This window comes from Homarus americanus, unplaced genomic scaffold, assembly GCF_018991925.1.
Source record: "Homarus americanus isolate GMGI-L3 unplaced genomic scaffold, GMGI_Hamer_2.0 scaffold32929, whole genome shotgun sequence".
Classification (NCBI taxonomy): Eukaryota; Metazoa; Arthropoda; class Malacostraca; order Decapoda; family Nephropidae; genus Homarus; species Homarus americanus.
Genome location: NW_024737097.1, coordinates 9,887,083 through 9,914,229, shown reverse-complemented (window position 1 = coordinate 9,914,229; position 27,147 = coordinate 9,887,083). Strand labels below are relative to the sequence as shown.

Below are 27,147 nucleotides of genomic sequence, written 5' to 3'. Positions count from 1 at the left end.
AGAGAGAGAGAGAGAGAGAGCAGCTGAACTGCCGGATGTAAACAAACCTTAATTTCCTGCGGCTTTTTTTTTTAAGGGGATTAGCCCACCCAGGCATAGGTCACTGACCCACATTGGGGCCTGAGGGGCAAAAATTTAATACTCCTGTAATAATAATAATAATTCAGATAAAAAAAAAAAAAAAAGCTGCCTATCTACCTATTGGACAAACTAGAATCGTTCCGGACCACGGGAGTTTCCGGACCACAGAATGCCGGACTAGAGAGGTACAACCTGTACCTGGTATTAAGGCTCTAGCAATGGTGTTATAGATGTACAGTGAAACCTCCAACTAATGGATTCAGTGTTTCCAATCGAGGTTTCACCCCTGACAAGACAGACCTACAGGGTAACTATAACGGACTATCACCTCCCGTACAGCTTGTTAAATGTAAGTTTCACTGTATTTTGGACTCTACTGACCAAGCTCTAGCAAATGGCTTCTAACTAGTCTCTTTGATTTTGATAATCCCACACACTCTTACCTCCATCTTTCCTCTTCTGATAAATGTACTTCCTGGTCTGTCTGAAAGAAGACAAGAAAAAATCAGACCACAGTCATGAATAATTATAATATGTTCCTTATGCTCACTATGCAGGTAGCTACAAACAAGTATGCACACATGCATACACAAAGCAAGTAAGCATGCACACACATACATATGCACACATGCATGTTCATATGCATGCACACACACCTGTGCATGGACCACATGCTCTGTTGAATATATAACAAACACATACAGGTATACATTACTGTACCTGTACTGTGTACGTCAAGATTAATTAATGCCAATGATTTGAAAGAGAGTTGCTGTTTTGTAAACTAGATGATGTGACAATAAACTTCATTAATCCCAGGTCCTTGCAGGGAAAATGGTTAATGTACAACACTTATGGTTGTGTTCTGACCTCGCTGGGGGAAAGGTCACGGCAGACTTAGCTCCAGGGGATAAATTGTCGGTAATGGCTAGTGCTACTTGTGAACAGGGCTGTGCCCTTCTGAGGGCTGAGCTACTGGCCGAGTTAGTGATAGCAAGGAAGAAGACACGAAACAAGAAAAGCCCTGGTCTGACGAAAACTCAGGCAAATGGAAGGTTGTGGAGAGGAACGACCAAAATGGTAGTGAGAAAAGAAGCCAAGGAAACTACAACAGCTAAGTGTAAAAACTCTTTTTGTCCTTTGATAGATGAATTGGACGTTAGCATAGTCAGGGACAGGGCTGACAAGGAAGGTACGAAAACCTTAATTGTTGGCGATTCCCTGGTACGGTACCTGGATAGAGCTTTCTATGGTAAAAATAAAAATAGGATGAGGGTGTGTTTGCCAGGAGCTGGGGTGGGGGATATAGTTGACAGGATGGACAATATCTTGTCTGGTAATGGGAACAAACCCATTATCTGCCTCAGTGCAGGAGGCAAGGATATTGGCTGGTGTAGGAGCGAGGAGCTCCTTCATAAGTTCAAGACAGCTATTGAATGTATTAGGTTGAAGGGAGGGATCCCTATCATATGTGGTGTCCTGCCTAGAAGGAGAGTTGGCAATGAATGGTTGTCAAGGGTAGTTGGTGTCAACAGCCGTCTTGACAGATATTGCAAGTCAATATCAGTCCCATTCATTGACAACTGGAACAACTTTTATGGCAGAAGGGACCTTTATGCTAGGGATCGGGTGCATATGTCTAGGGATGGGGTGCATCTGTCTAGGGATGAGGTGGCAACCCTGGCTGGCTCTCTCGAGAGGGTAGTTCAAAAGATGTCGAAGTCTTTAAACTGCTAGGAGAACATATGGACACGGAGGTGGAAGACTGCAGTTGGAGCAGGTAAACAAAGTGAAAGGTTGCAGGGAAAGTGCTAGGAATGAGGAAAACACTAAATTAGGCAAGGAGTTAAAACCTAAACGCATCAAAGACAGGACTCAGAACACGGCTAACTTAAATGTCTACTACGCAAACAGTAGGAGTATGTTAAACAAAATGGATGAAATTAGGGCATTGGTATGTACCGAAAAAATCGATATACAGTCGGCCCTTAACATACACGGGTTTAGCATACACGGATTTGCAAATACGCGGATTGCCCCGCCGGAGGAATATTCTGTACATTGAAGTAATTGAAGTACATTCAACTCGCGCGCCATTCAACTCGCGCGCGGCACCGAACACGGGACACCGCCCGCTCCCGCAACCTCACACACACACACACGCATAGCACGTCGTCACCCCACCCCGCCACTCCGCGCTCCATCACTCAGTCAGTCTCGCTGTAACCACGCTTGTGTTAACATCAGAATTGTAGTTGCTACCCTTGCTACCCACATTTACCATGGTCCCTAAAAGAGCATCAAAGACACCAGCTGGAGTCACCCCTAAGCGCCAGAAGAAAGTGATGACTCTGCAGGAGAAGGTGGAGTTGTTGAATAAGTTTAGGGAGGGAATGTCGTTCGCTGCTGTGGGGGCGAATGTACAACGTGAATGAAAGCAAGGTACGTACCATCAAGAAAAGGGAAAAAGATATCCGTGATGCTGTAAGTGCCAATACTCCACGCAGTGCTAAGCATGTCAGCCAAGTGAGGGGGAAGGCAATGGTGAAGATGGAGAATGCCTTGTTTCTGTGGATAGAGGACCAGCACCGGAAAGGTGTACCAGTGGACTCTATCCTTATCCAGGAGAAAGCTAAATCTCTACACACACGCTATGTTTATTGTTTGTAAAAATGCACAGCACAGTACAGTTCAGTACTGTACATAGGAAGTGGAGGTGCAGTTATTCACAAAACATTTATGTTTGTTGTCGGCAGTAGTGACGATGTGGAGGCGGAGGGATAGAGCGGGTAGGAGTGGTGACGCTGGAGGCGGGAGCAGGGACGGGGACGAGTGGAGATGCCAGCCAGTACATTACGGGTGTACAGTATTAATTGTTTTTATAGCTCTTTTTGCATTTTATATAATTAATACTGTACATTACGTTTCAACAAAACTACTATTTATTTCTGAGAATATGGAAATGTTATATTTTTGCTGAAATGACGTACATATTACAGTGGAAAGTGGGATAAAATTGTGACGAAAGCAATGACTTTCGCTTTCTTTCGTTCAAAAGATGTTACCGTAATCGCTTTTCGAATGGTTTTCAGTTGTGGGATTAAGAGGCTAATGATAGGATAGAATATTATTGTAATACAGTACAGTACAACAGTTTTTTAACTGAAAACCATTCAAAAAGCGATTGCGGAAAAATCTTTTGAACAACGAAAGAAAGCGAAAGTCATTGTTTTCGTCATGATTTTATCCCACTTTCCACTGTAATATGTACTTCATTTCAGCCAAAATATTACATTTCCATATTAATTTCTGAGAATATATTCATTCAGTCACAATTAAGGTAAAATATACTTGTGATGTAATATTTTAATGAAAATACAGTACTTGTATTGTAGTTTTCTTTTGTTTCAAATTTAATTAACAAAGATTGATGTTTCAAATGTAATGAACAAAAATTTATGTACAGTATCTATAAATAAACTTAAAAAATGAATACTTTATGTTTTACATGGTCCTGTGCTACCATACCATGGATTTGGCTACTTTGGGCTTGCTATGATGACGCAAGAGATCTGCCCTGGCAACTGTACCGACACTCACAGCTGGTGGTGCATTGGTGCATCGTTTCCATTGTTTACTGGTAAATATTTTTCAACTTAACGAAACTATTACCCGTTTAGAGGCCTTAAAAACTCGAACTACACACAGGTATATATGGTAAATAAGGACATGGGGGGCCAGGGGTTTTTTAGGGGGTTGCAGCAAAAGTACACGGATTTTTAACATTCACGGGTATGTTACCTAAACCCCGCGTATGTTAAGGGCCGACTGTACAGTGATTCCTCGGTTAACGAATGCCTCAGTTAACAAAATTTCGGTTAACAAATTACCTTCCATAAGAATATTCAATTCAGTTAATGAAATCCTTACGAAATCGTGTCAACATGTTTTCGCCTGCTCACCAACTGTAGTATTAGTCCACCAATACAGTAATTGGTTTTAGGGCTTAAATTCATTACCATTTGAGTAAATATCAAGAAGGTTGTACTATTCAATAATTTTCCAAGTCTTTATTAATTTTTTTAGTAATTTTAACACTTATTTAACATAATTGAAGTACAGGGAACTAGTTTTTAGCGCGCCAAACAGCCACTTGACTCACCCAGAATGGCATCAGTTTGTGTCTCTGCTCAGTGGAGGAAGCATCTTGCTTGAGACTCTTGAACATCAACTAATTTTACATTTTTACAGTACAATTATTGGTCATTCTGAAATTTATTTTACATATTGACAATATATAGTGCAGTGTTGATTTAAAGAAAATAGGTAGTAGGTAGCTACCAAACATGGAGGTACTACCGCCTGGGAAGATATTGGAAGCATAATGTGTTGTCTAATGGTAGACACTGCTGCTATATGGCATTGCAAAAATTGTGACCAAGTCCCAGGTTGCTGATCTGACTTTCTGCCTCATTTACATACAATTGCGGGGTCTCAATTGTTTCTCTTGCTATTGACAACACAACATACATATATCGTTTCTCACTAATGATCTTTTTTTTAATTTCTTTATGGTTCCTTATTATTATTATTATTATTATTATTATTATAATTATTATTATTGCAGTGTTTTCATTATTATTATTGTTATTTTATTTTTGTATTTTTTATTATAAATTTTACTTATCTGAATTATTATTATTACGTTTTCGGCCCCCAGGCCCTGATGTGGGTCGGTGACCTGTGTCCGAGTGGGCTAATACCAGTAAAAAAAAAAAAAAATTACACCAAGTGAACTCAAAATTTTATGGGGTGATTTCTCTTCCACCCTACTGCCTTCTCTTCTCCCTTCTCCTCCACCCCCACTTCTAATTCCCATCATCATCATCATCATCAACCAGGAGCCTTCTACATGCACACCTCAAAGTAAGTGTACTTTACTGCATTTATTCTTAATTTGTATGTAATTTTCAGTGAGCTGGAACCAATTACCCCAATTCCCATTGAAACAATGGTTTCGGTTAACGAAATTTTCAGTTAATGAACGACCTTCTGGAACGAATTGTGTTCGTTAACCGAGGGACCACTGTAATAGCATTCACCAAAACATGGATAAACTTACTCACGAAAGTTACCTGACGAATACCAAATTGCAGATTACAAATTATTCCATACCGCTAGGCAGATTAGTAAAGGAGACGAAGTAGCAATATATGTCAGGGTTAATTGAAGTGTGAAATAAAAAAGGAAATAAAAACTGAACTGAACACAAACAATTTGGATAGAATGAATCGATGGTAGGGAAAAATTAATCAGAGGAGTAATATATACCCGGTAGACCTCCTAATCTTGATAGAGCTAATGAGCGACTTACTTGGGATGAAATGTGTAGGGCTTCCTGGCATGGCAATGTCTGTATAGTAGGCGACTTTAACCAAATAGATTGGATCGACCTTACAGGTAACTCAGAATCAGATGATTTTCTTGAAACATTTCAGGACTGTTTCCTAAGTCAACATATAAATGAACCCACATGGGGTAATAATATACTCGATTTAGTTTTGTCAAACAGAGAAAACCTCATTAGTAATGTCGAGGTAGGGAGCGAACTTGCCAACAGTGATCACAAAGAAATAAGATACAGTATTTTAATTAAAATTTGAGGGCAGTCGCAAGGAAAACTCCATTAAAGTCCCAGATTTCAGAAGGGCAAACTTTGATTGGTTGAAAAGGCAGCTGAGAGAAGAGGTACAGTAAAAGTCCAAAAATCCGGATGCCAAAAATCCGGACCACCCGAGAATCCGGACTTTTGGAAAACTAATTATTATTTTATTTTTTTTAGCGGGCTTTTGTGTGTATGTGCGCATGCGTGAGCGCCACAGCTGCACAGCGACAACAAGCGACCACGTGGTCTCCACTTTAAAACGAGCAATCAAACTGTGACAACATACCGTATATACTCATCTATAAACCCCCCCTCGTTTATCTGTCGACCCTGATTTTTTGACCAAGAAATCGTTAATTTATGATATTCCTCGTTTATAGTTCGACCCACGTTTTTGAGGGTAAGCGAACAACAAAACCTTCAGTAAAAACGCTCTACGTCCTATAAACTGAAACACGAGTGCCGAAGGCAAATTGTTTACCATTTATTATTACAACACTTTACACTGAAACGCGGGTAGTTTCAACAAAAATATTGTATATTTCCATTCAAGTATTTATTCAAGTCAATTAGGAGGGAATATTATTGTAATACAACAGTTTTTTAACTAAACCATTCGAAAAGTGATTACGGTAACATCTTTTGAACGAAAGAAAGCGAAAGTCATTGTTTTCGTCACGATTTTATCCCACTTTCCACTGTAATACGTACGTCATTTCAGCAAAAATATTACATTTCCGTGAATGTATTATATCAAGCACAGTATGAATAGAATATCATTGTAATATAACAGAATTTTAACCGAAAACTATTAAAAAAACGAGTAACATCTCAAGAACATCGGAAGCTTAGGTAAAGTCTTTTGTTTTCGACATGTATTTTATCCTATTTTACATTGAAATACATCACGTTTCAGCAAAACTACTATTTATTTCCGAGAATATATTCATTCAGGCGCAGTTTAGGTAAAATATACGTGTGATGTAATAGTTTTTTAACTGAAAACGATTCGAAAAACACGTACCCTCTAGCCCTGTTCAAGGAGAGGACTGGGAGAAGCTGTTTGGTGCTGCAGACGATGACAAAGAAAATGATTTTGATGGATTTTAATGAAAATATTCAGAAATATGGTATCGTAGTATTTATTCAAGTCAATTAGGATAGAATATTATTGTAATACAGTACAACAGTTTTTTAACTAAACCATTCGAAAAGTGATTACGGTAACATCTTTTGAACGAAAGAAAGCGAAAGTCATTGTTTTCGTCACGATTTGATCCCACTTTCCACTGTAATACGTACGTCATTTTAGCAAAAATATTACATTTCCATGAATGCATTATATCAAGCACAGTATGAATAGAACAATATTTTGAGTCTTACTCTTTCCATTTACAGATTACTGTACAAGCCCATAATAATGGCTCCTAAAGTAGATAAACTTCGTTGTGTGAAGAGAAAGAAGAACACGTTGAAATTGAGTGACAAACTTGAAATACAGTTAACCCTCACTTTACGCGGTTAATGTAACCCGGAGGGTCCCGCGTAAAGTGAGAAACGCGTAAAGTGAATAACATAACATATGGGATTAATTGAAATGGAGTCCGGGCCGATCCCCAAACTCCACTTTTTGACGACACACAACTATGTTGTAGTAAAAATATTATCTTAACTTTATGATGGTATGCACACACAATTAATAATTAAGAGAAATATCAATAATATTAGGTTTTTAACACTTACATTAGTAGAAAAAATGGCTGGGCACACGGGGATGGGCGGTTGGTTCCGAGGCAGAGGGCAGATTATTGGCCCTCACCTGTGTCACTTGTATCAATTGTATCACTATCCACCACAGAGGCTTGCAGGGCCTCTTTGTCAAACTCCCCAAAGTCCATATAAGTCCATATCCTCACCATAATTATCACTATCACTGACTTGGGCCGGCTGTGGTGGGTGGCGGGTGAAGAACTGGTAATGTTTTGATGACTGGGCGACCTTGTGCGCACCATGTTCGCGCCGCTTACACAACATGGCGGATGGCGGGAGGTTTGGATCCAAAAATGGCGCGGCTCGCCAGCCGCTCTCCACGTAAAGGGGTACACGCACCGCGGAATGTGAGCATCCTGGGTTCCAGTAGGGCACCGCGTAAACGTGGAAACGCGGAATGTGGGACCGCGTAAAGTGAGGGTTGACTGTAATTAAGAAACTAGAAAGTGGTGTGAGCAATACTGTTCTAATGGAAAATACAACATTGGAAAGTCTACAATTTATGATATCAAAAAGGCAAAGAATAAAATTCTAGAATTCACAGCTTTTTCATTAAAACTGCTCGTTTTGATAAATGAAGCATGCTATATTTGCTAATGAATAAACTATCAAAATGTACCTGTTCATCTCTTCTTTATTCCTCCTTAAATTTTAATTTTAAAAGTACTGCCTGAGAATCCGGAAAATCCGGACCGACCCAATCCCCAAGCAGTCCGGATTTTTGGACTTCTACTGTATCACGTTTGGGGATGGATTACATGACCTCACACAATGTACCCACAGAGGGCGACCTCACTTTACCTGGAGACCTGACAACGATATCCTCACAAAATATGACGGTTGAAGATGACCTGACAACGAGATCTGAGGTTGACGAGTTTCACAATAATTTAAATACAGTCATGCGCGGGTTAACGTCCTAGATACGTTCTTGGAAACGTGACGTTAACCGAAATGGACGTTGTCCGATCATCACAAGCTTTTTATTTATACTTACGTGTATGTGGAATACTATAAACGTACATATACACTTTTACTCTTAAATCACTACTGTAATGTGATACAGGTGATTAATTTTTATCTCTTGTGCAAAATATATGACGTTTATATTAAAATTATTCACTGTTTTACAAGGATTCCAGCAACGCCAGCAGATGGGGGAGAGAGAGGGTGGGAGGGGGGAGGGGAGGTAGTACGTTTGACAGTTGGCACAGGCCCAGGTCTAACCCGTGTATATTTATCAGTTCTTAGGTGACTAAGCTTCTCTCTTATAAAAAGCCAATGAAATGACCTGGGTGAATATAATTAACATAGCTGGGATTCTTATAACATACTACTGATTAATTTGAATATAAACATGCTATAATTTGCACTAGACAAAACAATTTTAGTACCGTAATCAAATTAGTACATGTGCACTCCAGCTTTGCACTAAGAAATCTATGTAAATCTACCCAAAAATACAGATGAAAAACTTTTTTATAAAATGTAGTACAGCACTGTACACTAATGTACAACAATTTTTATCTCTTGAGCAAAATATATGATGTTTATATTCAAATTATTGACTGTCTTGAAAGGATTCCAGCAATGCAAATTATAATCTCCTAACTTTAGTCTGAGATATTATATAAGATAAAAACTGGGGGGACTGACGGCTCCGCCACCCAGCGAGGTGTTGGGGGTTGAGGTGATAAGTTTGAGGTGAAGGTCTCTGTGTGTTTATTTAACAGTCCTACTAAGCTTCTCTCATTTTAAAATGCCAGTGATATGACCTAGAAATATATTTAACATAGCTGGGATTCTTGTAAGATACTGATTTATTTGAATATAAACATGTTGTAATTCGCACTAGACAACAATTTTAGTGCCGTAATAAAATTAGTACATGTGCAGTCCAGTTTTGCACTAATTTATTTTACGTTTATTTTAGTATGGCATGTGAATGTAAATAGTGAAAATAAATGAAGAAATTTATGTAAATCTACCCAAAAATACAGTTGAAAAACTTTTTATAAAATGTACTACAGTATTGTTCACTAATGTACTACATTTTTTATATCTTGAGCAAAATATATGATGTTTATATTCAAATTAATCTCTGTCTTGCAAGGATTTCAGCAATGCAAATTATATTATCGTAACTTTAGTCGGAGATATTATATAAAATAAACAAAGAAATTACCAATCTTTTATCTTGAACACGAGGGTGGTGGGAAGAGGGGGGCGGGAGGTGAGGTAACAGAATGTCTGGCGTTTGTTTGTTTATTTATTTGATATAAGATTTGACAGTTGGCGCTGAAGGCCTGCCTGCATCTTTATTTATCATTACTTAAGAGTGACTAAGCTCTTCTCATAATTTTCCACCCAAATGACCTGGGTGAATATAACTTACATTGGAGGGATTCTTGTAAGATAGTAATTTATTTGAATGTTTTTTTTTTTCAATTTAAGTTTTAATTGTTTATTCCTTGATAGAGGAAGCGGGATCCTAGTGCTGTCACTTGGTACCCCTGTATCATAACACCAGAAGCAACTGGCCAGTGTCACAAGTATATACAGTCATCCCTTGGTTATCATGCCTAATTGGGACCCCGCGGATAACGAAAGTACAGAACCTATGGGATTTATTCTAATTGGTTCCAGGCACTCAAGACCCAACCCCAAGTATCCCATTTTAAGACCATTTATACTCACTAAATATATATATAATGTTATGGTAAATATCATAACCACACATAGGCATGGCTAGGTTTATTACAAAGTGATGAAAAGGGTACGCTTAATACTGTAGTCCACAAAACATGTAGCTATGCTTATTTTATTTGGTCCCCTGTCATACAAGTCCGTTTTCTCTCACATCAGAACGCCTGAGTCCTCCGTTTTCTCTCTTAATCTTAGAGTGCACCAGAAACTTTACTATTTTTAGTAATGCCACAGAATTTGAAATTGCAACCCCAATTGCAACTTGCAATTGTTGAGGCAACTAGATATGACTGATTACAGCAAATGTGTTATTGTCAATTTGTAGGTGAAAGATTTTATCCTCAATAGATGTAGGTTAACATTTCACCTGGAGGCAAATGCTTAGAAAAGCCTATATTCCTTTAACACATAATATCTGACCAGTATGGGGAGGATCATCGTGTCTCCGTCAGGGGGTCGTGGAGTGGTGGTCCAGCAGGCGTCACTTTTTTTTTTGGGGGTGGGGGGGCACGGACGTACATGCGATCGGACGTTGTTCGGTCGTACGTTAACCGGCGCATGACTGTAGTGAGTTACTTAATGCACAAAGGCAGAATATACCATACAGAAAATTCTGATCAAACAACAATGACCCTAAATCAATATGAATAATTATCTAAAGAATATTAATAGACAAAGGAAGGCTATAGGTAGAAGAATAAATCGTGGCGAAGTTTACCTCCGAGATTATTATAAGGTATTGGCCAGTAGAGTTAAGACAGAGATAAGAAAAGCAAAGAGGAATAATGAACTGAAGGTAGCAAGGGAGGCGAAGTTAAACCCCAGGGGATTCTTTCAAATATATCAAAATAAAACACGAGAAAAGATTGAACCAATATAGTCAGATACCAGCGAGCTAACTAATAACGACGGAGAAATAAGCAATACAGTAAAAGTCCAAAAATCCGGATGCCAGAAATCCAGACCACCCGAGAATCCGGACTTTTCGAAAACAAACTTTTTTTTTATATACTGTATACAGTATTACCCCGCCTAACGCGGTTTCACTTAACGCGTTTTATCATATACGCGGTGCCTCGCCAGAGCTGAACTTTCACTTAACACGGATTTTTTCATCATATACGCGGTGAGTGTCCGGCTCGAGACGCTATTTTTAGATTTGCCCCACCCTCCACCCTGCCTGACTGCCTGTTTTAGCTCATAAAATTCATACAAATTACCAGGCCAGAATATAATTTACATTGCTGGAATTCTTATAATTTGGTGATCATTTTGAATATAAACATCATATATTTTGCATTAGACATACAAATTTTAGATAACATTTTTTCTCTGGGTAACTATGTTATCTTTTGTGCAAAATATATGACATTTATATTCAAAATATTCCTGGTCTTGCAAGGAATCCAGCAATGTCAATTATATTATCCTAACTTTAGTTTGAGGTATTATTTATTACAAAAAAGTTAAGTATTCTGGTTTTCCCACACATCTCCTTGGGACGGTTGGTGGGGGGTGGGGGGAGGGAGGGACCGACCGACCATCTGTTACCCTGTGAAGAATATTTATTTTTTTTATTAAACTGAAGATATTTGTTTTAGCTCATAAAATTCATACAAATTACCCGGTCAGAATATAATTTACATTGCTGGAATTCTTATAATTTGATGATCATTTTGAATATAAACATCATATATTTTGCATTAGACATAAAATTTTTAGATAAAATGTTTAATCTGAGTAAGAATGTTATCTTTTGTGCAAAATATATGACGTTTATATTCAAAATATTCCTGGTCTTACAAGGAATCCAGCAATGTCAATTATATTATCCTAACTTTAATCTGAGGTATTATTTAATACAAAATGTTAAAATCTAAATTTTTCACCCACTCTTCTCTTGAAGGGATGATTGGTGGGGGGTGGGGGGGAGGGTTGGGACTGACCATGCGGTTGGGAGAGGGAGGGGGGAGGCAAGGTGGGGTACTTTGATTGACAGATAGTGTCGTGAAGATTATTTTTTTTTATTAACTGAAGATATTTGTTTTAGCTCATAAAATTCATACAAATTACCCGGCCAGAATATAATTTACATTGCTGCAATTCTTATAATTTTGGTGATCATTTTGAATATAAACATCATATATTTTGCATTAGACATACAAATTTTAGATACAAAAATTTTCTGAGTAACTATGTTATCTTTTGTGCAAAATATATGACATTTATATTCAAAATATTCCTGGTCTTACAAGGAATCCAGCAATGTCAATTGTATTATCCTAACTTTAGTTTGAGGTATTATTTATTAAAATTTAGTGGTTTCCCCCCAAAAATTTCTCAGAGAGGGAAGAGCCGGCAGTGTAGTGTGAGAGGGGGAGGGAGTTGAGTCCATTATTTGAATGGACATTAACTTGGCGACTGTATTTCTCTTAAGTATTAATTGTGTGCATGTACCATCATAAAATTAAGATGTTATTTTTACTACAACATAGTTATGTGTCTTCAAAAAGTGGAGTTTGGGGGTCGGGCCGGTTTCTATTGGAATTAATCCCATATGTTCTGTTGTTCACTTAACGCGGATTTCACTTAACACGGGACCCTCTGGGTTCTATTGACCGCGTTAAGTGGGGTACAACTGTATATAATTTAGCTGGCTTTTGTGTGTATGTGCGCATGCGTTAGCGCCACAGCTGCACAGCAACAACAAGCGACCTCGCGGTCGCCACTTTAAAACGAGCAATCAAACTGTGACAACGTACGTAAATTTGAGTCCTATTGTTTCCATTTACAGAGTACTGTACAAACCCCTAATAATGGCTCCTAAAGTAGATAAACTTCGTTGTGTGAAGAGAAAGAAGAACACGTTGAAATTGAGTGACAAACTTGAAATAATTAAGAAACTAGAAAGTGGTGTGAGCAATACTGTTCTAATGGAAACATATGGCATTGGAAAGTCTACAATTTATCATATAAAAAAGGCAAAGAATAAAATTCTAGAAATCACAGCTTTTTCTTTCAAACTGCTCGTTTTGATAAATGAAGCATGCTATATTTGCTAATGAATAAACTATCAAAATGTACCTGTTCATCTCTTCTTTATTCCTCCTTAAATTTGAATTTTAAAAGTACTGCCTGAGAATCCGGAAAATCCGAAAATCCAGACCGACCCAATCCCCAAGTAGTCCGGATTTTTGGACTTCTACTGTAATCTGAATAAATGTTTTTCAACAGTTTTCACCACCGAAAATTTTAAAATGATACCCGAGGCACCGACTATATACAGGTACGACCTACTCGACTTACGACCAACCCACACTTACGACCTGCCTCAGTGATACCAAAATTTGGTCAAATTATGTATTTTTGAGTCCCAAAGTCAGTACACAGACAAAATTTTCATCTGTAATTCACTTTAAAATGGCTGGCAAGCTTAAAAGTGAGTGTTTTGTGGTGCTGAGAAGAAAAAGAGACACCCATTTTAGATTTTCTATGTATTGTTTAAGCATTTCTGACTTACGACCATTTCGACTTACGACCTGGATGTCGGTCCCTAAGCCCGTCATAAGTCGGGGAGCAGCTGTATAGAGATAGTGAAGAAAATAGATTAAGTGAGATAGTAGTGACTAGTAACGATGTTAGTAAACAAATAGACAAACTAAAGCCTAATAATTCACCAGGTCCCAATGAGATATTTGCCAGAGTATTAATGGAATGTAAGGAAGAGCTTAATATGCCCTTAGCAAATTTGTTTAACCTATCCTTAAAAACAGGTGTAGTACCAGAATCCTGGAGAATAGCGAATGTAATACCGAGTTTCAAGAAGGGACCACTATTCTCTAACTACCGTCCAATCAGCTTAACATCAATTGTAGGCAAATTACTGGAAGCAATAATTTCAAACTCAATTCGAAATCACCTGGAGAAGCACAAGTTGATCAATGATTCCCAACATGGCTGCACAAGCAGGCATTCATGTCAAACTAATCTATTAACATTCTTTTCAGCTGTTTTTGAATCAGTGGACGAGGGGCACGACTATGATGTGGTATATCTTGACTTTAGTAAAGTCTTTGGCAGAGTCCCACACGAAAGACTAATAAGAAAAGTGGAGGCTCATGGCATTAGAGGAGACATTCTAAAATGGATTAGTGCGTGGTTACAGGACAGGAAACAGCGAGTGAACATTAACGGCACTAAATCCGATTGGAGTAATGTCACTAGTGGAATACCCCAAGGCTCAGTACCTGGACCATTATTATTTATTATATACAGTGATCCCTCAGTTAACAAGATTTCGGTTAATGAATTACCTTCCATAAGATTCTTAACTTCGGTTAACGAGCAATCCCTTGATTAACGAGTTTTTAACGAGCACCCCTCCACATGTTTTCGCATTTGGCGGTCCACCAGCTGTAGTATTAGTCCGCCAATACAGTAATCGATTCTAGGGCTTAAATTCCTTACTATTTTAGTAAATATCAAGAAGTTTGTACTATTCAATAATTTTAAAAGTTTAATATTAATTTTTTTAGTCATTTTAACAATTATTGAAAATAATTGAAGTATAGGAAGGTAGTTTTTTGCACGCCAAACAACCTGTCAACACACCATACAGACATCAGTCTCTCTGTCTTTTCAGTGGATGTTAATCTTGCTTGAGACTTTCTTCAACTAAACGCTTTTTACTGTATATCCAAGCAAATTATTGGTCAATTTGAAATTTATTTTACATATTGACAATATATAATGCAGTGCAGTGTTGATTTAAAGAAAATAATCTTGAATTACACCAAAAGAACTAAAATTTTATGGGTGAAATGGTGCCATGGGGTGACTTCTCTTCCACCCCAATGCCTTCTCTTCTCCCTTCTCCTCCACCCCCATTCTAAATCCCATCATCATCCAGGAGCCTTCTACATACACACCTCAAAGTAAGTGTACTTTACTACCTTTTTTGCTGATTTTAGGCAATTTTCGGTGAGCTGGAACCAATTACCCAAAAACCCATTGAAACAATGGTTTCGGTTAACGAGCAACCTTCTGGAATGAATTGTGCTCGTTAACCGAGGGACTACTGCACATAAATGACATAGATATCGGCGTAGACAGCAACATAAGTAAATTTGCTGATGACACTAAAATGGGACGTTTAAATCTGACGAGGACAGCCCCATAACTACAGGAAGATCTAAACAAATTTTTAAATGGTCTGAAAAATGGCAGATGAAATTCAATGTGGACAAATGTAAAGTACTTAGTCTAGGAGATGTAAACAGAGAAACCAGATACTAGATGAACAACGATGTTATAGAGAAATCTGACTGTGAGAAACATTTAGGAGTAATGATAAGTAGGAATCTTAAGCCAAGTAAACAATGTGTATTTGCTCGAAACAAGGCTAATAAAGTACTTGGGTTCATACAAAGGAGTGTTAGTTACAAGACGAGAGATGTTGTCCTAAAACTATATCTTGCGCTTGTTAGACCTCACTTGGATTGCGCAGTTCAGTTCTGGTCACCGTACTACAGAATGGATATAGAATCCCTAGAAAGAATTCAGAGGAGAATGACAAGAATAATCCCGGGCATTAAGAACCTTGAGTACAATACAGACAGGTTAAAGCGTCTTAATTTGCACTCCCTCGAGAGACGTAGAGTGAGGGGCGATATGATATAGGTGTAAAATAGAAGTCAGAGCGAAACAAAGGTGATATAAGAAAGGTACTCAAACTATCCAACCAGGAGCAAACTCGTAACAATGGCTTTAAATTAGACAAATTTAGATTTAGGCGGGAGATAGGTAAACATTAGTTTGGAAATAGAGTAGTGGATGAGTGGAACAAGTTACCAAACATCATCATTAACTCGAATATGCTGGATAGCTTCAAACATAGGTTGGGTGTAAATGGGGCTGCCCAGTATGGGCCAATAGGCCCGCTGCAGTTTCCTCCCTTCTTATGTTCTTATGGTACTGTGCTGTGCCTCTAGTTTCATGTCTTTTATTAAACATTTATGAAATTTCTTTACTTGTAGTATAATTGTATTTGTAACTATAGTTACTGTCATTTATGAAATTAATAAGTACTGTACAGTTTGGAAAAAAGGTACTTTGTGGAATACCACAAGGCTCTATCCTTGTACCCATCTTGTTTGTGACCAACATAAATGGCATAGACGAAAATACACCAAGCCACATTTTCAAGTTTGCGGTTGACACGAAGATATTTGGGAAGAGGTAGTAAGTCAAGATGATGTTGCAACAATGCAGAAAGCCCTGAATAAGCTGTTCAAATGGTCCCAAGACTAGCAAATGCATTTTAACATTAAAAAAATGCAAGACCCTATGCATAAGATACAACAACCCTAGGCACAACTATTCTGTTAATAGCAAATTCCTGGATACTGTCAAAAAGGAGAAATATTTTGCATTGTGATAGATTATTCACTAAAGGCGGTGCAACAAGTGGGGGCAGCAATGAGGAAAGTAAATCGAGATTGGGGAATTATAAAGTGCACCTTTGAATACAAAGATAGGAAAATGGTCCTTCCACTGTACAAATCTCAAGAACATCCCAGTCTCAATTAATGTACCGTATATACTCGTCTATAATTCTACCTCGTTTATAGGTCGACCCTGATTTTTGGACCCAGAAATCGTTAATATATGATATTCCTCGTTTATAGGTCGACCCAAGTTTTTGAGGGTAATGGAACAACAAAGCCTTCAGTAAAAACACTCTACGTCCTATAAACTGAGGCTCGCCGTGCTTGAAACACAGAGTGCCAAAGGCAAATTGTTTACCATTTATTATTACGACACTTTACACTGAAACTCGGGTAGTTTCAACAAAAATATTGTATAATTCCATTCATTTATGTATTCAAGTCAATTAGGAGGGAATATTATTGTAATACAACAGTTTTTTTTACTGAAAACCATTCAAAAAGCGATTACGGTAACATCTTTTGAACGAAAGAAAGAGAAAGTCATTGTTTTCGTCACGATTTTATCCCACTTTCCACTGTAATACATTACAGTGAACAACAGCCTTCAACCAGTGGAGAACAACAGCTTTCGGTGCAAATTGACAGCGATAATGAGTGAGGTGGTTGACGACCTGGCAGTGACGACCCTGGCAGTAACGATGAGAGTGAGGTGGCTGACGACTCTGGCAGTGACGATGAGAGTGAGGTGGCTGACTGACCTGGCAGTGACGATGAGAGTGAGGTCGCTGATGACCCCAGCCTCCTCTCCCCTAATGCCAACTTCAGAAAGCAAGCAACACAGCACATCAAAGGAAAATTAACAGTCTACTTTTAAAACTTACCTCACACACCTACACACACAAACATTTAAACACTCAAACATGTAAAGTATACTGTACTTGTAAACATACACGCCTAATAAACTCAAAAGTGTTTGTTATTGATGTTTATTTGATATTATGCCCTTGTTTCTTTATTTATTTTATGTTCTATATGTATTGAGTAAAACAAGTGTTAAAATCTGGCCGGCCAATGACCACCGCGATGCCCGTATCACCCCTATTTACATTATTTCTTATGGGAGAAATTGGTCCGCTATTCACAATTTCGATATTCTAGCAGTTTCAAGCCCGTAACCTTTGCGTTAAGTGAGGCAGCCCTGTATACACAATACAAATACTTATCGGTTGCAGGCATGTTCAATAGGAACTGTCCAGCACAGGGATTGTTTACATCCTGAGCACCAGATCATCTGGCATTTCAGAGGTATTGTCTTTGCATTGTCACTACCACAACTAACTACCACTGAGTGGACCTAATGTCCATTCAGTGTTATTTCATGTTTATGTTTATTTATGTTATTTCATATTTAATATATTGTCCTATGCATACATAATGGTGTAGTACACGTGCATATAATGTATTTTGCACACTCCTGGGAGTGGCATGAAAACCTCGCGGATTTTGCTTTCTCACAGCATCCAATTTACTTAACCCCAGCGAGTTTTAAAGGAATACTGTACATGTAATACATGATATTTCTACAATAAAACCCTCTTAATCCACTCTTTTTTCTCTGATTTTCTGCTTTATCTGGACTAATTTTTGTTAATCTGGATTGAGTCTGGATTAACATGAAATAGTTTAGATCTACCCACGAGTGGCTAAAATAAACACTTTTTAATCATTTCAATTACTAACCTGCAGTATAATATACTATATAACTCTTGCTTGTCCTTCAAGCTAAACTCCTTTCTGGCCCTCTTCTGACTTCTTTTTGAAGTTGTCTTACCTTTGGAAGCCATGGTAATTAGTCCAGAAAGTCACAAATTGTCCAAAGAGTTAAAAGATGCGACTGGCTGGCAAACAAAGTGGCCATCAGACCATAGGTGAAGATCCTTTTTTTGGCCGACTGTACATCTGTTTAACAGATAGGTTATCAGGAATGCATCACATACATTAAGTGGATGCCGACTGTAAAGTACTATATAGTACTTTTCTAACAATATTTTCATCCTGCACCCAACTTTGGAAAGCAACTCTTTGTAAAATATGTAAAATAATCAGAACTACTCTTGCAATATGTTGATTACTTTCACTCGTGTAATTAATACATTTTAAAATACTAAAAACTTAAAAGTATTTTCCAAAAGGGATGCCCCGCACAGATCTGCCACTGATATTACACCATCTTTACTTTGGGTTATATAAAACAATAACAAAATGTCTTGATTGTTACTTAAATAAAAGAAATGCCTGTAAACGTAATAATCTACAATACTGTACAGCTATTTAACAGCATTGTACTGTACCAGTACCAATGCATTTGGTATAAACCCTCTTAAGCTTGTTTTGTGATACAACATTCAGAAGTGAAGCAGTATGAAAATCACTTCTTAAATTTTATTCAAACAATGGAGTAATCACCTTTTACAATATGAAGACAAGGTTAATACCGACGACTGACCATACGACTCATTATTTGTTTTTGTTTATTTTCTTCCTGATATAATAATCATTTCTTGTGCAAATGCTTTGTTTGGTAGATAATTAGGCCCCAAGGCGTGCACTACTTCGTCTTCTCAGCAGCAATGTGGCGGTGTCATCTCATTGAGGGCCGGATACGACACTGATGCTCAGTGTATGCTTGAGCCATTCATTATGGGTGGAAGCTCTCACATTAAAAAAATTAAATTACACTATCATAGTAAGCTCTTTTTGTTTAATATACCGGGGAACAGGAGCGACTAGGAAGTTAGGTGGAGTTAGGTAGGTTTGTTTGTTTGGTTGGTTAAATGGTGAGGTCTTCTAACAATGCTTCTGCCACTTGTTTTTCTTATCAACTAAGGTTAGGTTAGGTTTAATTTAGGAATAACTATTTTTTTACACATTTGCACAAACTATGACAGTGTTCACAACAAAACAAAGAAATTGCGGCATTTTTATGATCGTTTTCTACGAAAATCAGCGGCAGGTAAGTTGTCAATAATTACCAAACAGAACACACCGCGGACGTATGGATACAAAGGCAGTGCAATGTCATATCTAATAGTTCTTGATTGTCACATCCAACACTTTTTCTGAGACAATCAAGTGTTATGGTATGTCACCCTGATTTGTTACTTCTACTGACAAATGAAAAAGAATATATATCATAGGTATTTATAGAGTCAATAACAGCACGGTAGTTCACCAATACTTATGGAATAAATACATGTGAACAATAAACCAAACCACCCTCTGGCCTCACCTCTAAAATGGTTGAAAAAATTGCTTGTGGGTGAAGATGAGAATCCTTGCCACCATTTAAGGGCTAAAATTACTGTACTGTATAGCTACTGTTCCTAAGATTTAACTCTTTTTTTTTCTTGCTTCACCACTGGATTTACAGTCTTTCCAGTGACACAAACACACATCAGTAAATATTCCATTAAAATATACACAGAAATGGAGCGGTCTCTGTCTCCTTGACTTTTAACATATAATTTTCAAAATAGCTGTAAGTGAAAGTTTCTCTGAGTAGTATTAATAATTTGGTAAAGGTTAAGGACAGGGTCACCTCTTTACTTTTTCAGGCGGGATCTTTTAGTATGACTTCAATATTCCTATACTGTATCCTGTTTAGCATTGCTGTCTTGTCCAAAAAAAATGCAGAAGATTCGAACCAGCTTTATCAAAACTACCGGTAACAACTTTATATAATTTTTTGGCTTGGCTGGCAAATTATGTCAGTCATCGTAAATCGTTTAAGGATGTGTTGTTGACGTAAGAAGACACTTTTTTAAGACACTTCCAACTTTATTTTATTTTAAGTTAACACTCCTCCTTTTCCTCCCAAAAATCTGCAGCCTATGAATTATTAAAACCTTATCTATAATGACCGTCAAAAGGTAACACTGATTAAATTGGCAACCCAACACTTAACCCCGGCCAATTATCCTTATGAAGTTAAGTCTTTATATTCCCTCACCAATCCATTCTTCTTGAATTATTTTTCCCTCTTATAGCCCTAGGCATATAAAGTTTACAAAACAAATCTACAACCAACCCTGATAAAACACTCACACATACCAACATGACTCAGTTGAAAGCAACAATTTATTCCATCCAATAAATTAATAACAAGCCAATTCTCAACATTTACACCACAATAAAAGTTTGCTTTTGAAATCCAAGTCTTATTACACTAAAAACATACAGTAATGAGATATTATCACAATCCTTTCTGCATCCTATGATATGTAGCTACCTTGAGAGGCAGTGCAGTTTGTGGGGCATACTGTACTTTAGTACAATAACATGAAGAGGACTGAGATGAATACCTTAAGATTGATAGGTAAGGTATCTGAGATATTTATTAAATTACTATATCACACAAGTTTGTATTTGCTTCACTATGTACAGTCGGGGTCAAAAGTTCTTGAACACTTAGCAATATCTGGCATCTACTTCTGAGTTATACATATATGATTGGGATATACTAATAACACTACTTGTCATCACATTATGCCCGAACCACAAAATGGGATAAAACTCTCCTTAATACCTTAGATCTTCGGGTACTTACACGCCAAATACTGTCAAGTGTTCAAGACTTTTGGACCCAGACTGTACATGGACAGTGAAGGAAAATAAATAATGGTACTGTAAACAGTTAAGTTAAATCAACAAAGGATAGCCCTAAGAAAAGACGGTCCGACTAATTACCCAAATGTAACCGCAATGAAGTCAAATAATGGTCCTACATGAATAAATCGGACTGCCAACCACTTCACAAACTAGTATTTGGTGTCACAAAGTCACAAATAATTGGAAAACTAATTTAAACTGAGTTAATAGATGGTGCTTGTACCGAGGGAACGAGTAATTACCCAAATGTACCCAAATGTAGTAGTAATGAAGTCAAATGATGGTCCTACAAGCGTAAATCGGGCTGTGAATCATTTCTCGATTATTATTTGGTGTCATAAAGTAAAAAAAAATTGGTAAACTTAATTTAACCTGAGTTGTGTTAGCTAAGGTTAGGTACTTGCACTCGATCTATTAACTCAGATTAAATTAAGTTTCAATTGTGACACCAAATGAAAAAAGTGATTGGCAGTCAGTTTCATACAAGACCATCATTGTTTTTCTTTAACTCAGTTAAGTTTACCAATTTTTGTGACTTCGTGTTTCATCGATTAAGGTACATTTGGGTAATTAGTCGGACCCTAAGAAAGATGTTAAAAACTTATTTCCATTTAGGTCTTATAATGAATTTCCTTGAAGACCTGGAGACTTAAACACACACACTATTGTAATGCCATAATTTTTAAGGAAATTTATTACATGCAATTATCTTAACTTTTAAAGGTTATCCTTAATTCAAATTGATTTACAGTTTACTATTGTTTGTATACCAGAACTGTCCATGTAAACACTGCAACAATGTGAACGTCAATTATGATTTTTAATTATTGTCTATCAATCTAATAGAAAAGTCCAGTTTCAGGTGACTCCGACAGGCACACCCACGAAGAAAAGCTGCTACTGACTTGGGTACTTACCAAATGTACTTAAAGTTCTTAGTGAGTAAGATGCTCTAAAAATCTAATACTTTTACTAAATTCCCAATCTGTTAAACTTTCTTAAAAGGATAAGTTACTATTCAGCGACTGTCGGTCTGTAAACCAGTAAATCGGTAAATTTGCATTGTCACACCGTTCTGTTAGAAAATCAAAAGTATATTTTTCTAGTGTATTTGTGGGTGTTTAGACCGAATATGACCTTCATTTCTGGCAGAAATTAGCCGGGTTTTTTTATCAATTTTTTTTCGTTGGACGTTTTCAAAAAAAAAAAATCAAGGCAAAATACACCAAAAACACTAGAAAAACAAAAAAACTAACCTAACCTAACTGACTCTCACCATATGAGGGAATCACCTATTTCTTACCCTATCGTCCTGGTTCTTGTTCGTCGTTGCATTCTGGGATTCTTACCCAACGCCACATATGTTGGTCTTTGCAATATTTTCATTGTCTTGCTCTTAGTACACTTTACTGAGGTTGGAAGAATACCATGCGATCGAAAAATTGCTATAGTTTCAACGTTTTTTTTTTCCAAAAACTGGCAATCAGCTCCATATACTTTAAGTGACACCCATCGCAGACTTCCATGGTCGGAACTGAACTTGAATTTCAAAATATGAGAACCAAAATAAAACTCGAATTAGATTGGGCCAAATATACTGCGAATTAAACCCAAAATCATTTTAATTGGTTCCAAAAGCAAAAGCGCTTTTGATTGGCTGCGTGACGTGTACGGGAACGCATGCGCGTGATGATTTATGAAGGAGACACGCAGTGTTGGAGGTAAGGCAGGCGATAATGGAGGAAGATTAATGGAAGAAAATAGAGAAAATTTTGGATATGCTATCTCCGTTATTATACATTTCCGCCGGTAATGTAATAGATGAAAATTATCTATAATTAGACGTCTTATTCGAATATGATAATAGATTAGTGGTAGGAATGAACGGTGTGTAAACGCAATAATACCAGTAAATCCCAGGCCAATACAGTATTACTTGATGTGCTAACCAGTCATCCATTTACAATATCCCGACCATAATATTAGAAAGGGTATCTATCAATAAGAAAATCAGTTACCCGGGAATATATCCCACGAACATAAAATACTTCTCCATAGTTAAAACTTCACTTAATGTACTACCATAAGGAGATCCGTAAACATACACGGATTCGAGGAACATCTCATTACGGCCATAACTCATTAAAATATATCCAAACAGCTTATAAAATCCAGATCTTTGAATACTTACGAGGTTTTCTCTGATGATTCTAAGTAACTTTTCGTCCAAGGGATTGGGAATATGACCTCTTGGCAGGTGTTGGTGACCGTGGTGATGCTCCACGCCGGCCATTTTTGTTGTGGGTGACAGCTGACCGCACATGTAGTATGAAGTCACGGAGACACACTGCGGACAGAAATGAATGCGGATAGAAACTCGAAGGACTAACTCATTAAATATTCGTAGATAGATAGCTACTGCAAGTATTTATCAAAAACGTCATACAAGTTTATAAACGGTTTGTCATGCAGGTTTACAGTGTACAACTATACATGGATATTGTAGGTATTCAATGTCCAATGTATTGTGCGGTGCCAATATACAAAGGGTAATCAGTAAGGCAAATTTAACTTGATACATTTTCAAAGAGAGAGAGAGAGAGATTCAGTAAAATCGCCATACAAGTAGATTGCCATATTGTAGAGGAAAGATGTACGGAAAGAAACTCGGACTAACTCAATAAATTGCATGTAGATAGATAGATAGATATATATTCAGTAAAATCGCAATACAAATTTACAATAGGTTCACTGTGTAGAAAGCCAATGCCGGTATAAAAATGCAGGCATACAGGTCAGTCCGTATATAGACAATTTGTAGGTATACAATTTTCTGTGCCTAAATAATTCGGGTATTGCATATGAACAATGGTAAACACGTTGCGACAAAGTCATGATGTTGTTTATTCCTATTAGGGATCTCTACTTGGAAATTGAGAAAAATGTGTGAAACAGTTTAACATATACAGAAGAAGAAAAATATAGGAGACACTGAGATCGTAAGGGACAGAGATTCTCAGTCATAATTTATCTAGATGGATATCGAAATAGAGCAGGTAAGGGAGCGTGAGAGTTATTGTTATAATGTTATTACTGTATTTCAACAACGAAGGTTTTTAGGTGCATAACAAGGTTAGTGTTACACGAGTCCAACATTAAAAATTATAAGAGATTGAACTCTGTCGTAAGAGAGAGAGAGAGAGAGAGCTTAAATTTTAATACCGTACATGTTTATTCATTTGGATCACCTGAAGAATCATCGCCCCAGCTTATTTCACCGAACGATTAAACGACCCTAACCTAACTTAACCTAACCTAAACCTATTCTATCATAACCTAAATCTAACCTAACATATCCTAACCTAACCTCATCCTCCCAAAATAGTTTTAGGGTGGTTTAATCGTTAGGTGAAATAAGCTGGGGCGATGATTCTTCAGGTGATCCATTCATTTTGTTGAAAAAAAACATGGACAAAACTCGGTTAAGAAAATCAGACAGAAAAAGATAGAGAGAGAGAGCGTGAAACAGAGAGACATTGATAGATATTACTACTACGTTGCTGTCACACGGAATCGAGTATGGCGATCATTCAGCTATGATAAAATTATATGAGTTAATAAGGATGTCACCTTCATTGGAGAGTTCTAAGGTGACTAGAGAAGCCGATACGGGACCGGCAGAGTCGTTCACAGATGTTGCATATGTAGAGGGCTACATCTAGTGAGGGAGGAGCGGCGGCAACCGGGCTAGCTCGTAAGTGTTGACACCTTATTAGGTGCTCCTCCAAGCGTTACAGTGTGGAGTAATCGACTCCCAAGTGAGGGGGTCGATTTGGCACTTTCACAGGTTTGTCTTAAGACTATCCTTATACCTTTTCAGTTGCCCGCCAGCGTTGCATTTATTATTCGTTAGGTGACTGTAAAGTAGCTGCTTTGTCAGTCTACTGTCGTCCATGCGGATAACATGGCCAGTCCAACGTAGTTGTTCATGGATAATGGTAACCTCGATGCTCCTACAGTTGGTGTCAGTGAGAACACTGGCATTTGTTCTCTTGTCTTCCCAGCGAACTCGGAGGATGGAACGTAGATTATGTTGGTGAAAGTTTTCAAATGCCTTGAGGTGCATCCTGTATGCGACCCATGTCTCGCTGCCATATAGCAGGGTGGGGAGGACCACAGCTCGATATATGTGGAACTTTGTTGATAATTTCAGTTCCCTACAGCTGAAGACACAGGTACGGAGTCTGTCAAAGGCTTGAGATGCACATCTTATCCGATGTTGAATCTCTTCAGTGATGTCCACAGTGGTGGACAGGTGGAAGCCAAGATACCGAAAGTGGGTAACATCAGAGAGGGTAATACCGTTAAGATGGATGGATGGTGGAGGTGTGGGTGAACCAGGGGCAGGCCAAAGTGTGCATACGTATCTGCATAGGTGTCCAGGATCTCCTGTAGGTCGCGTTCAGTGTGAGCTACAAGGGTAAGGTCGTCTGCATACTGAAGTTAAGTAATAGAAGCTGCTGACACCTTTGTTCCTGCCTGGAGTCGTCTTATGTTGAAAAGATCCTTCATCCGGTACTCGATGTCCACCCCACCGGCTAAATTGGCACTGGCACGAGCAAGGAAGGCAGTCAAGAAAATGGGAGAGAGAGTTGGTGCTAGTACACATCCTTATATTACCCCCGCTTGGTTGAGGGAAGAACTCAGACTGGGTGCCATTGTGAAGGACACTACCATTCATGCCATCGTGGAGTTGCCTCACAATGGCCATGAATTTTGGTAAATAGCCAAAATGGCTGAGGGTCCACCAGAGGGTTTTCCTGTTGACCGAGTCGAAGGCCTTGTTTAGGTTGATGAAGGCCATGTACAGGTCATGACACTGTTCTCTGCACTTTTCCTGTATCTGGCGGGCAGCAAAGATCATGTCAGTGATGCCACGTGATGGTCTAAAACCACATTAAGATTCTGGGAGGAAGTTTTCAGCCTCAGGAAGAAGTCTGTTTAGGAGGATTCAGGCGATAATCTTGCCAGCTCCGGACAGCAGCAAGATCCCGCGGTCTTTGCCACAGTCTGACCAGTCTCCCTTGTTTTTATAAATATTGACAATGGAGGAGTCTTTAAGAGCTTGGGGGGATTTCCTCATTTTCCCATACATTCTCTCAGAGAGAGTGAAAACGGCTGGTAAGCAGAGGTACTCCTGCTTTATACACCTCGGCTGGGATTCCATCGGGCCCTGAGGCTTTGTTATTTTTCACCTGTATGATGGCAGTAGCTACCTCATCCAGGGATGGAGGATTGCCGAGGTGGGTCATCTCTGGATACTGAGGGAAATGATGGGTAGTCAGGACGTCCACGTCGATGTTTCGGTTCAGCAGCGAATAGTAGTGCTTTTTCCAGCGCAGAAAGATGCCTTCCTCGTCTTTAATAAGGGAGTTACCATCGGATGAGCGGAGGGGGGCTGCACCATGAGTGATTGGCCCATAAAATGTTTTAGTGATGTTACACACACTCACACATGCTTCACGTTAAACTCGAACGTTATACTGTAATTCAGTCAAACCTGTTGAATACAATTCATTTTAGTATTTCAGATAAATCATACATAGGCAATTATACATAAAGGTTTAATCCAATATATATTCACATAATAATCATAGCTATGTAATTAGTCTAATCTCAACACTTATAATGAGTACTTAATTTGCCATATTTCTATGTTGTCACAATGATAACCGATGCAATGGACACAGTCTACCTGTGTAAACTTAAGTACTAGTAAAACTTTCGTGTTGAAAGTCTCAAAAGAAA

At 38.1% G+C, this 27,147-nt stretch overlaps 1 protein-coding gene across 1 annotated transcript in view; it reads right to left on the bottom strand.

Annotated features, from left to right (window-relative positions):
* Positions 1-23,903, bottom strand: part of LOC121873199 (RING finger protein 121-like) — a 63,081-nt gene extending 39,178 nt beyond the window's left edge. Inside the window, 2 exon segments of the mRNA XM_042376552.1 lie at positions 525-565; positions 23,531-23,903. Of these exon segments, the coding sequence (XP_042232486.1) occupies positions 525-565; positions 23,531-23,662 (173 nt within the window). The 5' untranslated portion in view covers positions 23,663-23,903.
* Between the last annotated feature and the right edge of the window lie 3,244 nt (positions 23,904-27,147).